General features: G+C 37.9%; 1 protein-coding gene and 1 long non-coding RNA gene across 6 annotated transcripts in view; one reads left to right on the forward strand and one right to left on the reverse strand.

Annotated features, from left to right (window-relative positions):
• LOC130912493 (protein TANC1-like) overlaps positions 1–14964 on the reverse strand; it is a 79589-nt gene that overhangs the window by 42614 nt on the left and 22011 nt on the right. For all 5 annotated transcript variants that reach the window (XM_057830630.1, XM_057830622.1, XM_057830638.1 and 2 more), the window contains 2 exons: positions 14579–14861; positions 6937–7212 (listed from right to left, as the gene is read on the reverse strand). In XM_057830630.1, coding sequence (XP_057686613.1) covers positions 6937–7212; positions 14579–14861 — 559 coding nt within the window. The remainder of the gene's footprint in view (positions 1–6936; positions 7213–14578; positions 14862–14964) is intronic.
• The window catches only part of LOC130912559 (uncharacterized), a 29374-nt gene continuing 29019 nt past the window's right edge, over positions 14610–14964 (forward strand). The window contains exon 1 of the long non-coding RNA XR_009062624.1: positions 14610–14817. This is a non-coding gene — a long non-coding RNA (uncharacterized LOC130912559). The remainder of the gene's footprint in view (positions 14818–14964) is intronic.

Here is a 14964-nt window from a genome sequence, read left to right on the forward strand (position 1 = left end):
GAAATATCATATCGTGGAGAATAACAATTACTAACAAGACCCAACGTGCTGATTTGTGTTTCTAATGAGAACAAACATGCATGTTTTTATAGTGTAGCTTAATTACCGATGCGGCTCGACATGAGTGGTCCAACATTTCCACATGGGAAGAATTACAGCTTTCTTTTAAATTTAGAGTGGTACATCATGTTCTCAACTTTCATGTCAAGTCAATATTAGCAGGCCCAGCCTGTGCACTGTGCAGCCCACTTTGTCTTTATCCACAATTTCATCTCGACTGTCTAAATGAAAGCACCAGCTGACAGAAGAAACTGGCAGGCTTTACTGTGAATCCGCTCCTTAGGGAATCTCTCTCTTGCTCGCACCGCAAAGCACAAATGAACAGACATCTAAAGAATGGGAAGATGAGAAAGAAAGGCCTCATACAGCAGCACGGATCGTGATGGGAGAGGTAGGAGATAGCTTTATCACGGACACACAGGGCATTTCAATTAGGTGTGTGACAATATATCGATAGGGTGATATACTTTGTATCTCAATAGGGTATCCACATAAGCGGATTTTAAGGAGTGGACCCCCAGGCCCCCCCCCTGGTGGCCAAAAAGTGTCATTGCATGAAATTGACTTTCCTATATTATATATATATATATATATATATATATATATATAGTGCCTTGCAAAAGTATTCGGCCCCCTTGCAACCTTGCAACCTTTCGCCGCATTTCAGGCTTCAAACATAAAGATATAAAATTTTAATTTTTTTGTCAAGAATCAACAACAAGTGGGACACAATCGTGAAGTGGAACAAAATTTATTGGATAATTTAAACTTTTTTAACAAATAAAAAACTGAAAAGTGGGGCGTGCAATATTATTCGGCCCCCTTGCGTTAATACTTTGTAGCGCCACCTTTTGCTCCAATTACAGCTGCAAGTCGCTTGGGGTATGTTTCTATCAGTTTTGCACATCGAGAGACTGACATTCTTGCCCATTCTTCCTTGCACAACAGCTCGAGCTCAGTGAGGTTGGATGGAGAGTGTTTGTGAACAGCAGTCTTCAGCTATTTCCACAGATTCTCGATTGGATTCAGGTCTGGACTTTGACTTGGCCATTCTAACACCTGGATACGTTTATTTTTTAACCATTCCATTGTAGATTTGGCTTTATGTTTTGGATCATTGTCCTGTTGGAAGATAAATCTCCGTCCCAGTCTCAGGTCTTGTGCAGATACCAACAGGTTTTCTTCCAGAATGTTCCTGTATTTGGCTGCATCCATCTTCCCGTCAATTTTAACCCTCTTCCCTGTACCTGCTGAAGAAAAGCAGGCCCAAACCATGATGCTGCCACCACCATGTTTGACAGTGGGGATGGTGTGTTCAGGGTGATGAGCTGTGTTGCTTTTACGCCAAACATATCGTTTTGCATTGTGGCCAAAAAGTTCAATTTTGGTTTCATCTGACCAGAGCACCTTCTTCCACATGTTTGGTGTGTCTCCCAGGTGGCTTGTGGCAATCTTTAAACGAGACTTTTTATGGATATCTTTGAGAAATGGCTTTCTTCTTGCCACTCTTCCATAAAGGCCAGATTTGTGCAGTGTACGACTGATTGTTGTCCTATGGACAGACTCTCCCACCTCAGCTGTAGATCTCTGCAGTTCATCCAGAGTGATCATGGGCCTCTTGGCTGCATCTCTGATCAGTTTTCTCCTTGTTTGAGAAGAAAGTTTGGAAGGACGGCCGGGTCTTGGTAGGTTTGCAGTGGTCTGATGCTCCTTCCATTTCAATATGATGGCTTGCACAGTGCTCCTTGAGATGTTTAAAGCTTGGGAAATCTTTTTGTATCCAAATCCGGCTTTAAACTTCTCCACAACAGTATCTCGGACCTGCCTGGTGTGTTCCTTGGTTTTCATAATGCTCTCTGCACTTTAAACAGAACCCTGAGACTATCACAGAGCAGGTGCATTTATACGGAGAATTGATTACACACAGGTGGATTCTATTTATCATCATCGGTCATTTAGGACAACATTGGATCATTCAGAGATCCTCACTGAACTTCTGGAGTGAGTTTGCTGCACTGAAAGTAAAGGGGCCGAATAATATTGCACGCCCCACTTTTCAGTTTTTTATTTGTTAAAAAAGTTTAAATTATCCAATAAATGTTGTTCCACTTCACGATTGTGTCCCACTTGTTGTTGATTCTTGACAAAAAAATTAAATTTCATATCTTTATGTTTGAAGCCTGAAATGTGGCGAAAGGTTGCAAGATTCAAGGGGGCCGAATACTTTTGCAAGGCACTGTACATATATATATATATATATATATATATATATTAGGGCTGTCAAAATTATCGTGTTATCGAGCGGTGATTAATTTTTTTAATCACATTAAAATATTTGACGCTACTAACGCACAAATGCCCCGCTCAAACATTAAAATGACAGCACAATGAAATGTGTACTTGTGTTTTTCGGAATTTTGGCGCTCTCTGCTGGCTCTTGGGTGCGACTGATTTTATAGGCTTCAGCACCCATGAGCATTGGGTAAGTAATTATTGACATCAACAATGGCGGGCTACTAGTTTATTTTTGATAGAAAATCTTACAAATTTTATTAAAACGAAAACATGAAGAGGGTTTTTAATATAAAATTTCTATAACTTGTACTAACATTTATCTTTTAAAAACTACAAGTCTTTCTATCCATGGGTCACTTTAACAGAATGTTAATAATGGTAATGCCATCTGGTTGATTTATTGTTATAATAAAGAAATACAGTACTTATGTACCGTATGTTGAATGGATATATCCGTCTTGTGTCTTATCTTTCCATTCCAACAATAATTTACAGAAAAATATAGCATATTTTATAGATGGTTTGAATTGCGATTAATTGTGATTAATTACGATTTATTAATTTTTAAGCTGTAATTAACTCGATTAAAAATTGTAATCGTTTGACACCCCTAATATATATATATATATATATATATATATATATATATATATATATATGAAAAGCAATAAAACTGCAACAAAAATGAATGAAATGAACAAAAAAATATATCTTTATAATGGGTCAAAATTATTTTTTCGAACAGATTATGTGACTAGAACCTTAGACTGTCATTTGCTTTACACGAAATTTTCAAAAAAAAAAAAAAAAAAAAAAAAATTAGGGGAGGGCAATTTTATTTTTCAAATGATTTTTTTCTTTGATTGAAAATATATATATTTTTTGATTGAAGCAACTTTGGGGGGATTGAATGATTTAGACACAAATGTCCTACCCATAATATGGCCCAAACACAAAAAGGACTGCTTCAAAGAAAACTTTTTCAATGAAAAATTAAGTGTTCAAATGCAAATTTTTCAATCTCAAATATTTTTTCACATTCAAAAACTTTTTCTATGATTGAAATTTTAATTTTTTTTTATTGAAGTGATTTTTCTTTTTGAAGATTTTTTTTTTCAAACAACTTAATTTTTGATTGAATAATAAAGACAAAAACGTCCCAGCCAAAATGTAGCCCAAACACACATCATTATTAATTCAATCAAAAAAGTTGCTTCAATCAAAAAAACTTGACTCTAATAAAAAAAAAAAAAAAAGAAAGAAAATAGCTTTCACATGCATTTTTTTGAGTTTCAAATTTATTTTTGCATTCAAACACATTTCTTTTTGATTGAAGTGATTTTTTTTTTTAATTGAAAATATATATTTTGATTGAAGCAACTTTTTATTGAAGCAACTTTTTTGTTTGTTTCTATAATAAAGACACAAATCTACCTCCATATGGCTCCGCCAGGGGATACAATTTTTGACTGGGGTAACTACATTGGCACTACAACGGCGACCATACCATATTCAATGAATGACGATCTTGGCAAAAGGTATTACCTAAGAAGCCTGATTTAGAAATGCCCTCAAGAATGATGGGAAACAAAAAACGCTCATTGTCAACTTATTATTATAAATATTCTTGTAACTTAATTTTGTTGCTGACACTGCGTTTCGGGGTCATCAACATGTTGTGCCCCCCCCGCCCCAAAAGTCAAACTCCGCCTATGGGTATCCATATGCTCTCACCAAGAATCGATATATAACTTTGAAAAGATGTCACTGTTTAAAAAGGAACAGGTTAGTAGAAAATTTTACACTAGACCAAAATTTTCTATCAGAATAGTAACTATGTTAACTCATTGACTGCCATTGACGGTGCGATTAGGAGTGGGAACCTCTTGGTACCTCTCGATACGATACAATTTGCGATACAAAGCTCACGATAACGATGATCTGATATGGCGATAAAACGATTATTGATACACTGGTCAGGAAATCGTTCTAGGATATTCTACAAACAAATAAACAGAAAAACAAGCTTCTGCCGTGAAATCGAATGAGTATCACTTGTAGACGTCCAATCCATTTGAAGTGGGTCTCTTCCTGTTTATTTTGAGTTGCACAACAGGAATCACCTAAATGAATAAGTATTGACTCAAACTCAACAGAAAATGACCTGTAAATTCCCTAAAATGAACACCAAATGACCTGTAAATGCCCTGAAAATCGGACAGAATGACTGTGAATGCTCTGGTTAACTGAGACACTATTATGGTGGAAGATTTCCGTAGCAATTTGTTGGTTCACTTTTATTTATTTCTTTAGACATTGACACCTTTTAAAAACCATATCTCTATTCTTGGCAGGACCATATCGATAACCTTTTGGGCTACAAAGTATCACGATATACAGTGGGGCAAATAAGTATTTAGTCAACCACTAATTGTGCAAGTTCTCCCACTTGAAAATATTAGAGAGGCCTGTAATTGTCAACATGGGTAAACCACAACCATGAGAGACAATGTGGGAAAAAGAAAATCACATTGATTTTTACAGACATTATTTGCAAATCATGGTGGAAAATTAGTATTTGGTCAATACCAATAGTTCATCTCAATACTTTGTTATGTACCCTTTGTTGGCAATAACGGAGGCCAAACGTTTTCTGTAACTCTTCACAAGCTTTTCTCACACTGTTGCTGGTATTTTGGCCCATTCCTCCATGCAAAGCTCCTCTAGAGCAGTGATGTTTTGGGGCTGTCATTGGGCAACACGGGCTTTCAACTCGCTCCACAGATTTTCTATGGGGTTGAGATCTGGAGACTGGGTAGGCCACTCCAGGACCTTGAAATGCTTCATACGAAGCCACTCTTTTGTTGCCCTGGCTGTGTGTTTGGGATCATTGTCATGCTGAAAGACCCAGCCACGTCTCATCTTCAATGCCCTTGCTGATGGAAGGAGACTTTCACTCAAAATCTCTCGATACATGGCCCCATTCATTCTTTCCTTTACACAAATCAGTCGTCCTGGTCCCTTTGCAGAAAAACAGCCCCACGCTCCCCCCATGCTTCACAGTGGGTATGGTGTTTTTTGGAGGCAATTCAGCATTCTTTCTCCTCCAAACACGAGAACTTGTGTTTATACCAAAAAGTTCTATTTTGGTTTCATCTGACCATAACACATTCTCCCAGTCCTCTTCTGGATCATCCAAATGCTCTCTAGTGAACCCTCTCTAGCGAATCGCAGACGGGCCTTGACATGTACTTTCTTCAGCAGGGGGACACGTCTGGCAGTGCAGGATTTGAGTCCCTGGCGGCGCATTGTGTTACTGATAGAAGCCTTTGTTACTGTGGTCCCAACTCTCTGTCGGTCATTCACTTGGTTCCCCCGTGTGGTTCTGGGATTTTTGCTCACCGTTCTTGTTATCATTTTGACGCCACGGGGTGAGATCTTGGTGATGATTGAGGGAGATGATCAGTGGTCTTGTATGTCTTCCATTTTCTAATAATTGCTCACACAGTTGATTTCTTTACACCAAGTGTTTTACCTATTGCAGATTCAGTCTTCCCAGCCTAGTGCAGGTCAACAATTTTGTCTCTGGTGTCCTTCGACACCTATTTGGTCTTGGCCATAGTGAAGTTTGGAGTGTGACTGACTGAAATTGTGGACAGGTGTCTTTTATACCGATAAAAAACAGGTGCCATTAATACAGGTAACGAGTTGAGCCTCGTTAGACCTCGTTAGAAGAAGTTAGACCTCTTTAACAGCCACAAATCTTGCTTGTTTGTAGGTGACCAAATACTTATTTTTCATTTTAATTTGGAAATGAATTCTTTAAAAATCAAATAATGTGATTTTCTGTTTTTTTTTTCCACATTCTGTCTCTCATGGTTGAGGTTTACCCAAGTTCGCAATTACAGGCCTCTCTAATCTTTTCAAGTAGGAGAACTTGCACAATTGGTGGTTGACTAAATACTTATTTGCCCCACTGTATCACCATTTTGTCACACCCTTAGCGCGATACGACCGTATATTTATCCGAATCATAATTTACGCATCAAAAAATACAGAAAATCAAGGCGCAGAAAATTTGTATACGGTTTTTGCCAAAAACGTACAATTCAACCGCCATTTGACCAACATCCCAATTCTTTACCAGTTGGAAAAAAATGCTCCAACATTAACAGGAAGTGAGCCGAAAAAGCACCAAAATCTACAAGAAATGAACTAAAATGTATAGAAAGTGACCCCGGAATGTTCCAAAATGTGCAGGAAGTTATCCAATATTAACAGGAAATTAACTGGAAGAACCTAAAATTTACAAGGAAATTACTCCAAATTAACTCTTTGCCTGCCACTGACAATGGTAGACATTCAATTTATTTAAACTAAAAGTGCTCATGTTTGATTGGCATTAACGGTCACTAAATGTCCAATCCATTTTGACTTGATTGGAATGGAATGGAAGTCTAGCGCCTTCGATGGCAGCCAATAGGTTAACAAGGCAGTGACCCGAAAATGCCCCAAAATTAATAGGAAGTGACCCATGGGAGAGCAAAGCCAACAGAACAAAAGACTAATATATGTTTGTACCTGCCACGGAATTTGGACGGGGCATCCCAAAGGACGAGGCATTTCGTATTTGGTGCTGTGGGAGGGGTCTCTTAGGTGGCGGGGGTGTCCTGGGCTTATCTGCCCTCACTAAGGACTCCTCAATTTGGATGGCAGGATTACCCCGAGGAAGCCCAAGATGCTTGTCCTCGCTGGTGTGGCCCATGACGACCACGCTGCCCCCAGGGGATTCATCCACGGTCAGATCTGAACTGGAGACGCTTCGCTCCTCGTTCTCAGAAGAACTTGTGATGGTCGCTGAGAAACGAAAGAATATTGGTAACATCAACAAAAAAATCTACAAAAAAAATAATTTCAATGATCATGTTTCGGTGCCATTGACAGCAATAGTCGTCCAATCTATTTGAACTGAGGAGCTGGCAGCAAATGATGATAAATTGGGGCGCTCGTTAATCAAGTTACAAATTTACAATTTACCAGCACCTATTCTCAAATAATCATTTAGTCGATTAATCCTGGCAGTTCTAATTAATCGACAACTATTTTGGTAGTCGAGTCATCATTTGTGAGTGATAACCTAAAAATTGCCCATATCCTCTTATTTCGCCGCTTTTTATTTTTTTCATTTTTTAACTTTTTTTTAAATTGAAAAAACCTGTGAATAGTAATATTCTTAGCAATTTAAATTTTATTTTATGGATTTAAAATATACCGTGTTTTCTGGACTATTATTGCACTTTTTTGTAGTTTGGTTGGGCCTGCGGCTTAGCAACTCATATTTTTTTTTCATTCTGACAACCATGATAATGTTATGTTGTGTTGTTTAACCTATAGCTATCCAACAAAACTGTTATGTTACATTAACAGATGCCCACCTTTTGTTCTTCATTCGACTGTCATTACTTTAATGCAGGGGTGTCCAAACTTTTTGCAAAGGGGGCCAGATTTGGCGTGGTAAAAATGTGGGGGGCCGACCTTGGCTGACGTCCGTTACGTAGAACAATATATTTAAGCAAAATTTAGCAAGCCATTCAGTGTGTCACATTTGCTTTATTATTTTTTTAATGAATAATTTCAACAATCTCGCAACTAGCCTTTGTGGCGTTCTCTTTCGACTCTCGGGCTCTTGCGAAATACTACTGCTGTGAAATTAAACTAGCTTCAAGTTGCTTCAATTTCTCGCTGCGTATTTTCCCTGTAATCTTGTCGTACATGTCAGCGTATCTTGTTTGGTAATATCACCTCACATTGAAATCTTTAAAAACAGCGACTGTCTCTTTACAAATGAGGCAAGACACAGTTGTTGCGTATTTTAGTGAAGAAATAGTCCAATTTCCACCTATCCTTGAAGCGTCGGCTGTCACAGTCAACTTTCTTTTTTTTTGTTGATTGTCGCCATTTTAGAAAATGGAAGTAATGGGTCACACAGAGTAATGTTGCTTAGCCCTTAAATACTTGCAACATGAAGCAATTATCAGAGAATCCCAAAATTTGAAAAATAAGGTCCTAATGAAGTCAAAATGAATATGTGTAATAAGCGCTCTAATATCTATAACCCATGCTAAATCATGTTTTTTTTCTCATGGAACCTGCAGATGCATGTGTTGACTTGCATCCATCTTTTTTTTTTCCAAAAAGAAATGTCAAAATTCTAAATTAGTCTCAAAATCATTAAAATTTTTGGTGTATCAAATGTGATACATTTGGCAATAAAGGGTTAAAATGCTGCTGCCTGTTCGTGGGTAAATGGGGAGCAGCATTTCGTGTGTAAGCTACTTCATATGCTGGTTGCAGCACTGCTGACCAATTTATTAAGTCTGTGTGCAGGCCAGACGTTATTGATTGTATGACAGAGGCCGGAGGCCGGATGAAATTTGACCAAGGGCCGCATTTGCCCCCCGGGCTAGACTTTGGACGTGCCTGCTTTAATGTATGTTGTTGGTTTTTGGTTTCTCATAAATTAAAAAAGTTCCCCCCCCAAAATGCAATTTATACTCCAGTGTGACTCATTATATACATTTTTCCTCTTTATTGCACATTTTTGGGCTGTTGCTATTTATGCTCATGTGCGACTTATGGTCCGAAAAATACGGTACATATATTTCGAAAGGAAAAACAAAACTGGATTTTTTAAAATTAATTTTTAAGATTTGTTGCACATGATCAATTCCTGATAAAATGGAAAGTGTAAAATATAAAGAGTAATATAATAGTAAATATAATGTGACTTACAGTATATAAGAAGCCATTAGTCAACTAATCATGAAAAATTCGGTGATTAATCGACAGCCAAAATGTTTTTCCTTTATCCAAGAATTCAAATATTTGCCCATAGGCTCTGGAATTTATCAGCTATTTGTTACAAATTTCACTTATTTTCCTTATCTTTTGCTCATTGTGCAATGCCATCGGATGCCACAAGATGGTGCCAAAGCAGTGGTTCAAGGGGAAGTAGTCATTGTTGTGAAATGTTGGATTTTAACGTTTATCTGAAAAACTCATAAACGAACACACTTCAACTCCTAACAGTGGCAAAATGAAGAAAATAAACCAACTTTTCCATTCAAATACTCATCAATGAAAGCTTTTATCATTCTTGATGCCGCCTTTGCCCTTTAGTATTTAACTATAAATATAAATCTATTTCGAGAGAAGGGAAAAAAGTGTCCTATTTTAGGAGCATCAAGCCCATAAGCAAGAAAGACAGCAGTGTCCCAGTTTTGACAGCAGGGAGTTGAAGCCTCGAGGCTGAAGTGGCACAGGCGACACAAAAACTGTGGGATGGGAGTACACATTTCACTAGGACTTGCAGCCCAAAAAGACTGCCACAAGTCAGCTTGCCTGGTATTCACTTAAACCAGGGGTGTCTAAATTTTTTCCCCTGAGGGCTGCTTGAAATTCTTCTACTTTCATTTGTTTATCACAATGAAATACTGTACAGTATATTGTCATATCGTACAGCACTAATATGTGTGTTTACATACAGTGTATTAGGGCTGTCAAAATTATCGTGTTAATGGGCGTTAATTTTTTTAATGAATCACGTTAAAATATTTGACGCATTTAACGCACATGCCCCACTCAAACAGATTAAAATGTCAGCAAAGTGTCATTCCCACTTGTTACTTGTGTTTTTTGGTGTTTTGCCGCCCTCTGCTGGCGCTTGGGTGCGACTGATTTTATGGGTTTCAGCACCATAATTATTATTGACATCAACAATGGCGAGCTACTAGTTTATTTTTTGATTGAAAATTTTACTAAATTTATTAAAACGAAAACATTAAGAGGGGTTTTAATATAAAATTTCTATAACTTGTACTAACATTTATCTAAGAACTACAAGTCTTTCTATCCATGGATCGCTTAAACAGAATGTTAATGTTAATGCCATCTTGTTAATTTATTGTTTTAATAAACAAATACAGTACTTATGTACAGTATGTTGAATGTATATATCCGTCTTGTGTCTTATCTTTCCATTCCAACAATGATTTACAGAAAAATATGGCATATTTTATAGATGGTTTGAATTACGATTAAATATGATTAATTAATTTTTAAGCTGTGATTAACTCGATTAAAAATTGTAATCGTTTGACAGCCCTAATATATGTACAGTGTATGTATATATATCATGTATACGGGGGTTGGACAAAATCATGGAAACACCTAACATTTTGGCATCATAATCATTGAACATAATTGTTAAAGAATGGCATGACGAACATTGATGAGCATCTCGTATGGCCGGCACAATCCCCAGACCTCAACATTATTGAGCATCTATGGTCAGTTTTAGTGATTCAATTAAGACGTTGATTTCTACCGACATCGTGTCTAAAAAAGTTAGTGGGTATTCTAACTGAAGAATGGCTTAAAATTCCTTCGGAAACAATTGACAAGTTGTATGAATCAATACCTCGGAGAACTGAGGCTGTAAGTGCCGCAAAAGGCAGACCTACACTCAGGGCCAGCCCAGGCCATTTGGGGGCCCTAAGCAAAATAATGCAAAGGGGCCCATATTTTTGGCCCACCATTTCGTCACAGTGTACTGTGAAACCCATACATGCAATCCAACCCATACGTCCATATTTTGTATATTAATCAGATTTTGTTGCACTGCATACTTCACACTTCTCACCCCATATGATTGTCAGTACTTACAGTAGATAGCGCCAAACCTTTTTCTAAAAGAGGAAAGAAAGAAGTTAAGGAAGAACTTTTATTTTTTTTAAGCTTGTAATCAAGTATCAAAACTCACAAAAGTCAAATAACGCAAACTGTAGTAAACAAAATAGAATATAAATCAAACAATTGCTAGACTTGGGGCCCCCTAGTGGTCAGGGGCCCTAAGCAGCTGCGTAGTCTGCGTATAGGCTGAGCCGGCCCTGCCTACACTATATTAAATTAGTTTTTGTTGATTTTTGTGTTTCCATTATTTTGTCCAAGTCCTGTATATATATTTGCATTGCTGAAACAAACTTTGCATAATAAAGAGGAAATTTCCAGTGACAGCAAGAACATCAGAAAATCACTAAATTTTGAGTAATTAATAAAATTTGAGTCTCATAATTTTTGCTGATTCTCAGGGGTCCAAATACTTATGAACCCCAGTAAACTGCGAATAAACTATTGAAAAATCATACAATGTGAATTCCGGATTTTTGTTTTTAGATTATGTCTCTATAAGTGGAAATGCATCCATGATTAAAATTTCAGACCTCTACCTATTTTCTAAACTGTTGAACTTGCAAATTCACAAGGGATGCAAATACTTCTGGTCCTCAATGTACATATATCTTAAGAATAATGTATTTATTTATTGTCATTTTGTATTAACTCATTGGCTATCATTGAGAGCGATAGACGTTCAATCCATTTTGACTATTTTGATTACTGGCAGCTCTCCCAGTCAAAATGGATTGAACGTCTATCGGTTTAAATTGCAATGAAAATGATCACGCAGTGCCATCCTACCCAGTTGCAACAGATTTGACGTCTATAATTGTCTATGGCCGTGAATGAGAAAAGGGCTACAATTACCAAAATAATCCAGAGATATAAGGGTAGTCCAACAAATAATAGTAACATTGTATATATTTGCACAAACCCACATTTTTTATCAAGGTATGTTTTTAGAGGAATTGTGCTTATTTTATCGGATTTATCTGCGTGTCAATTTTGGCGAGTACCAGGAAATTGTACAAAGACAAAGCTTCCGTGATTGGAACGTAACCTGCTGTTAAAATGTACAGGTAGTCCCCGGGTTACGAACGAGTTCCGTTCCTACACTGGCGACATAACCCAAATTTCCGCGTAAATCGGAATTAACCCTTTAAGTACCCTAAAATATGACCTAAATCAAAATAACTATCTAAAAACATGTAACAAGATGTTGGAGCTAAGTCCTAGCTAAACAGCCAGCTAAGCTCCGAAACAACGATGTCAGAGTCTGCTGTCATAAAGTCGAAGTCTTATACATCGTAACTCGGAGACTACCTGTATTTAAAGGTAAGATCGTGCTTTAAAAAATCCAGCCCGACCGACCCAGGTCCGCGGATATTAAAACCCGACCCGGCCCGAGCCCGATCAATTAACTTGATTTGCAGGCCCGGGCCCGAAACAAACCGAAATTTTATGTTTTATTTGTGAGGACTCAGGAGATGTGGTCCTCGAAACAAATGATAATACAGATGTTTGACGATCATCATTTCTGCCCGTACAGTTTTTTAAATGCCTGCTCAGTGTCGAGGTGCCAGTCTTTCTGCCCTTGTATGAAAGCAAAGCGCCACATTTGTTACATTCAGCGAAGCCGACACAGGTTTTTGTAGCATCTTCCACAATCAATTTGAAGTCTTTCCACACCCCACTCTTATCGGTGCGTGTTTGTTTTCGTCAATTCCCCCATCTTTAGTTTGTTTTTAACGTCTTGCTGCTCCATATAAATACCAGGCCAAAGATATGTAATGGATGTGGAGGGGAAGATTAAAAAGAGTTGCGGGGCCACGGTGTTCATGTGCGTAGGGCATGCTCTGGCTCTGCGGCTCCTGTTTGCAATTACCATACAGCGCCTTCTCTGTTTTATCCAAATTATTTGTTGTATAACAAGTATTCCTTAGTTTAACATCCATACATTGTTTTAGTATACATAATATATCAATATATGTTTATTTTTAAAAAGTTAGCGAGAGAGAAGCCCAGCCCGACCCGAACGTAATTATTTACATTTTTGGACCGACCCGGCCTGAAATTCAGGTCAGGTTCGGGCTCGGGCTTAAAATCTTGTATTACTTATCCTGTAGTACTATTTTTTTAACTCTTTAATTTTTAAAAATTATTTCTTTAATAATTAGTTAATCGCAATTAATCAGTTAAAGTTCCACTCCTATTTTAGATATATACTTAATATTTTGCTACTAAAACAAACTTTGTGGAACAAAGATAAAATCTCTCCCAAAAAATCACAAACAAGATAGAATTTATCATATTAGATGACCAACTTTATTATTTTTTTGTTTAATGTAAGTTTTTTTCAAACAAAATACTAAAATTCTGCAGTTTCCTACTTAGCGTAATTTCTGGACTATAAGGCGCACCTGACTATAAGCTGCCGGCCACCAAATTTGACATGAAAACTGCATTTGTTCATAGATAAGTCACACTGGAGTATAAGCCGCAGTTGTCGTCATTGTATTATGGGATATTTACACCAAAAGATATTAACTGGTAACACTTCATTTGACAATGGCACCATAAGACTGTCATGAGACCAAATGAACCACCATTAAGCTTTGAACCAATTGGCTTCAAAGCCTTATTGTCACTAAAAGCTTCATTTGGCCATCACTGCTTCCTTGGGGTAGACAGTCAACCTCTGCTGCCACCTGCTCTCAACACTGTTGTCATCCAACATTCCTCCTAGCATGCATGGCGGCACTACAGATGTAAATAACAGTCATGATCTGTACTAATTATTTCTTCAGTTACTGTTCCAGTTGTTTCATTAATTGCTAGTTATGGTATTTGGTAACATTTTCTTGGATTGTGGTGCCATAATACTGTCATAAGACAGTCATAATTATTACATGACACTGTCATAAGCATTAATGAATGCTTATAATAGATGTCGGTTAGTGTCATCCAGCAAATGATCTCACTTTTGAATGGACGTAAAAGATCTGAGCTGGACATAAATGGATTTAGTGACATAGTATGCCACATGACACATATTGACATCTGTTATAAGCATTCAGTAATGTCCATGATAGTGTCATGTCATAATTATGATGTTCCTATGACAGTCTTATGATGCTGCTGTTAAATAAAGTATTATCTATTAACCCAAATAAATCAACAAATAAGCCACACTGGACTATAACCCGCAGGATTCAAAATGAGGGAAAAAAGTAACGGCTTATAGTCCGAAAATTAGGGTAGATTTCCACATGTTGTCAGGTTTTGACCCCTGAGCAATGGAAATGCACTGTTTACATGACTAGCTCCATCCAGTGTTAATGTTAAGAAGTGCAACAGAATGTAGACTGAAATCAAGCTTCTTGTGCGTACCATATTTAATGATTAAAAAAAAGGGCAACAGGCCATAGTTTGGACACCAATGACTTAAACAATATGGTGGGAATTAACTGTACTAATCGTAACTCACCTATGATTCCACTATCTTTGCTCTCCAGTGTGGAGGTGGGACTTTGCGGAGGTGGGCCGAGGCCAATTCCACCGGCAGGAGAACATTGGGCGGTGTTGCGCATGGGGCTGGATAGGGTCCCGCTGGGGCTGAAGCCGGCACCGGCGCCATGTGGTGAAGGCGGGGCCAGAGGTTGGCAGATGCCACCGCCGCTCAAGGTGGATGAGGGGCTCTCGGGACAAGGAGATGCTGTGCTGCAGGTCAGTGTGGAGCTGGGGCTGCCTCCCTGAGCGAAGGCATCGCCCTGTAAAGGAATGAAAGTCAGATGAGTTTTCAACTGCGACTGTCATTTTCCACAGTTTCTCAAAGGGACAGCTGGTTAGATTCAAAAATGAATCCTGTTGTGT

The sequence above is a fragment of the Corythoichthys intestinalis genome, chromosome 1, assembly GCF_030265065.1.
Source record: "Corythoichthys intestinalis isolate RoL2023-P3 chromosome 1, ASM3026506v1, whole genome shotgun sequence".
NCBI classification, from domain to species: domain Eukaryota; kingdom Metazoa; phylum Chordata; class Actinopteri; order Syngnathiformes; family Syngnathidae; genus Corythoichthys; species Corythoichthys intestinalis.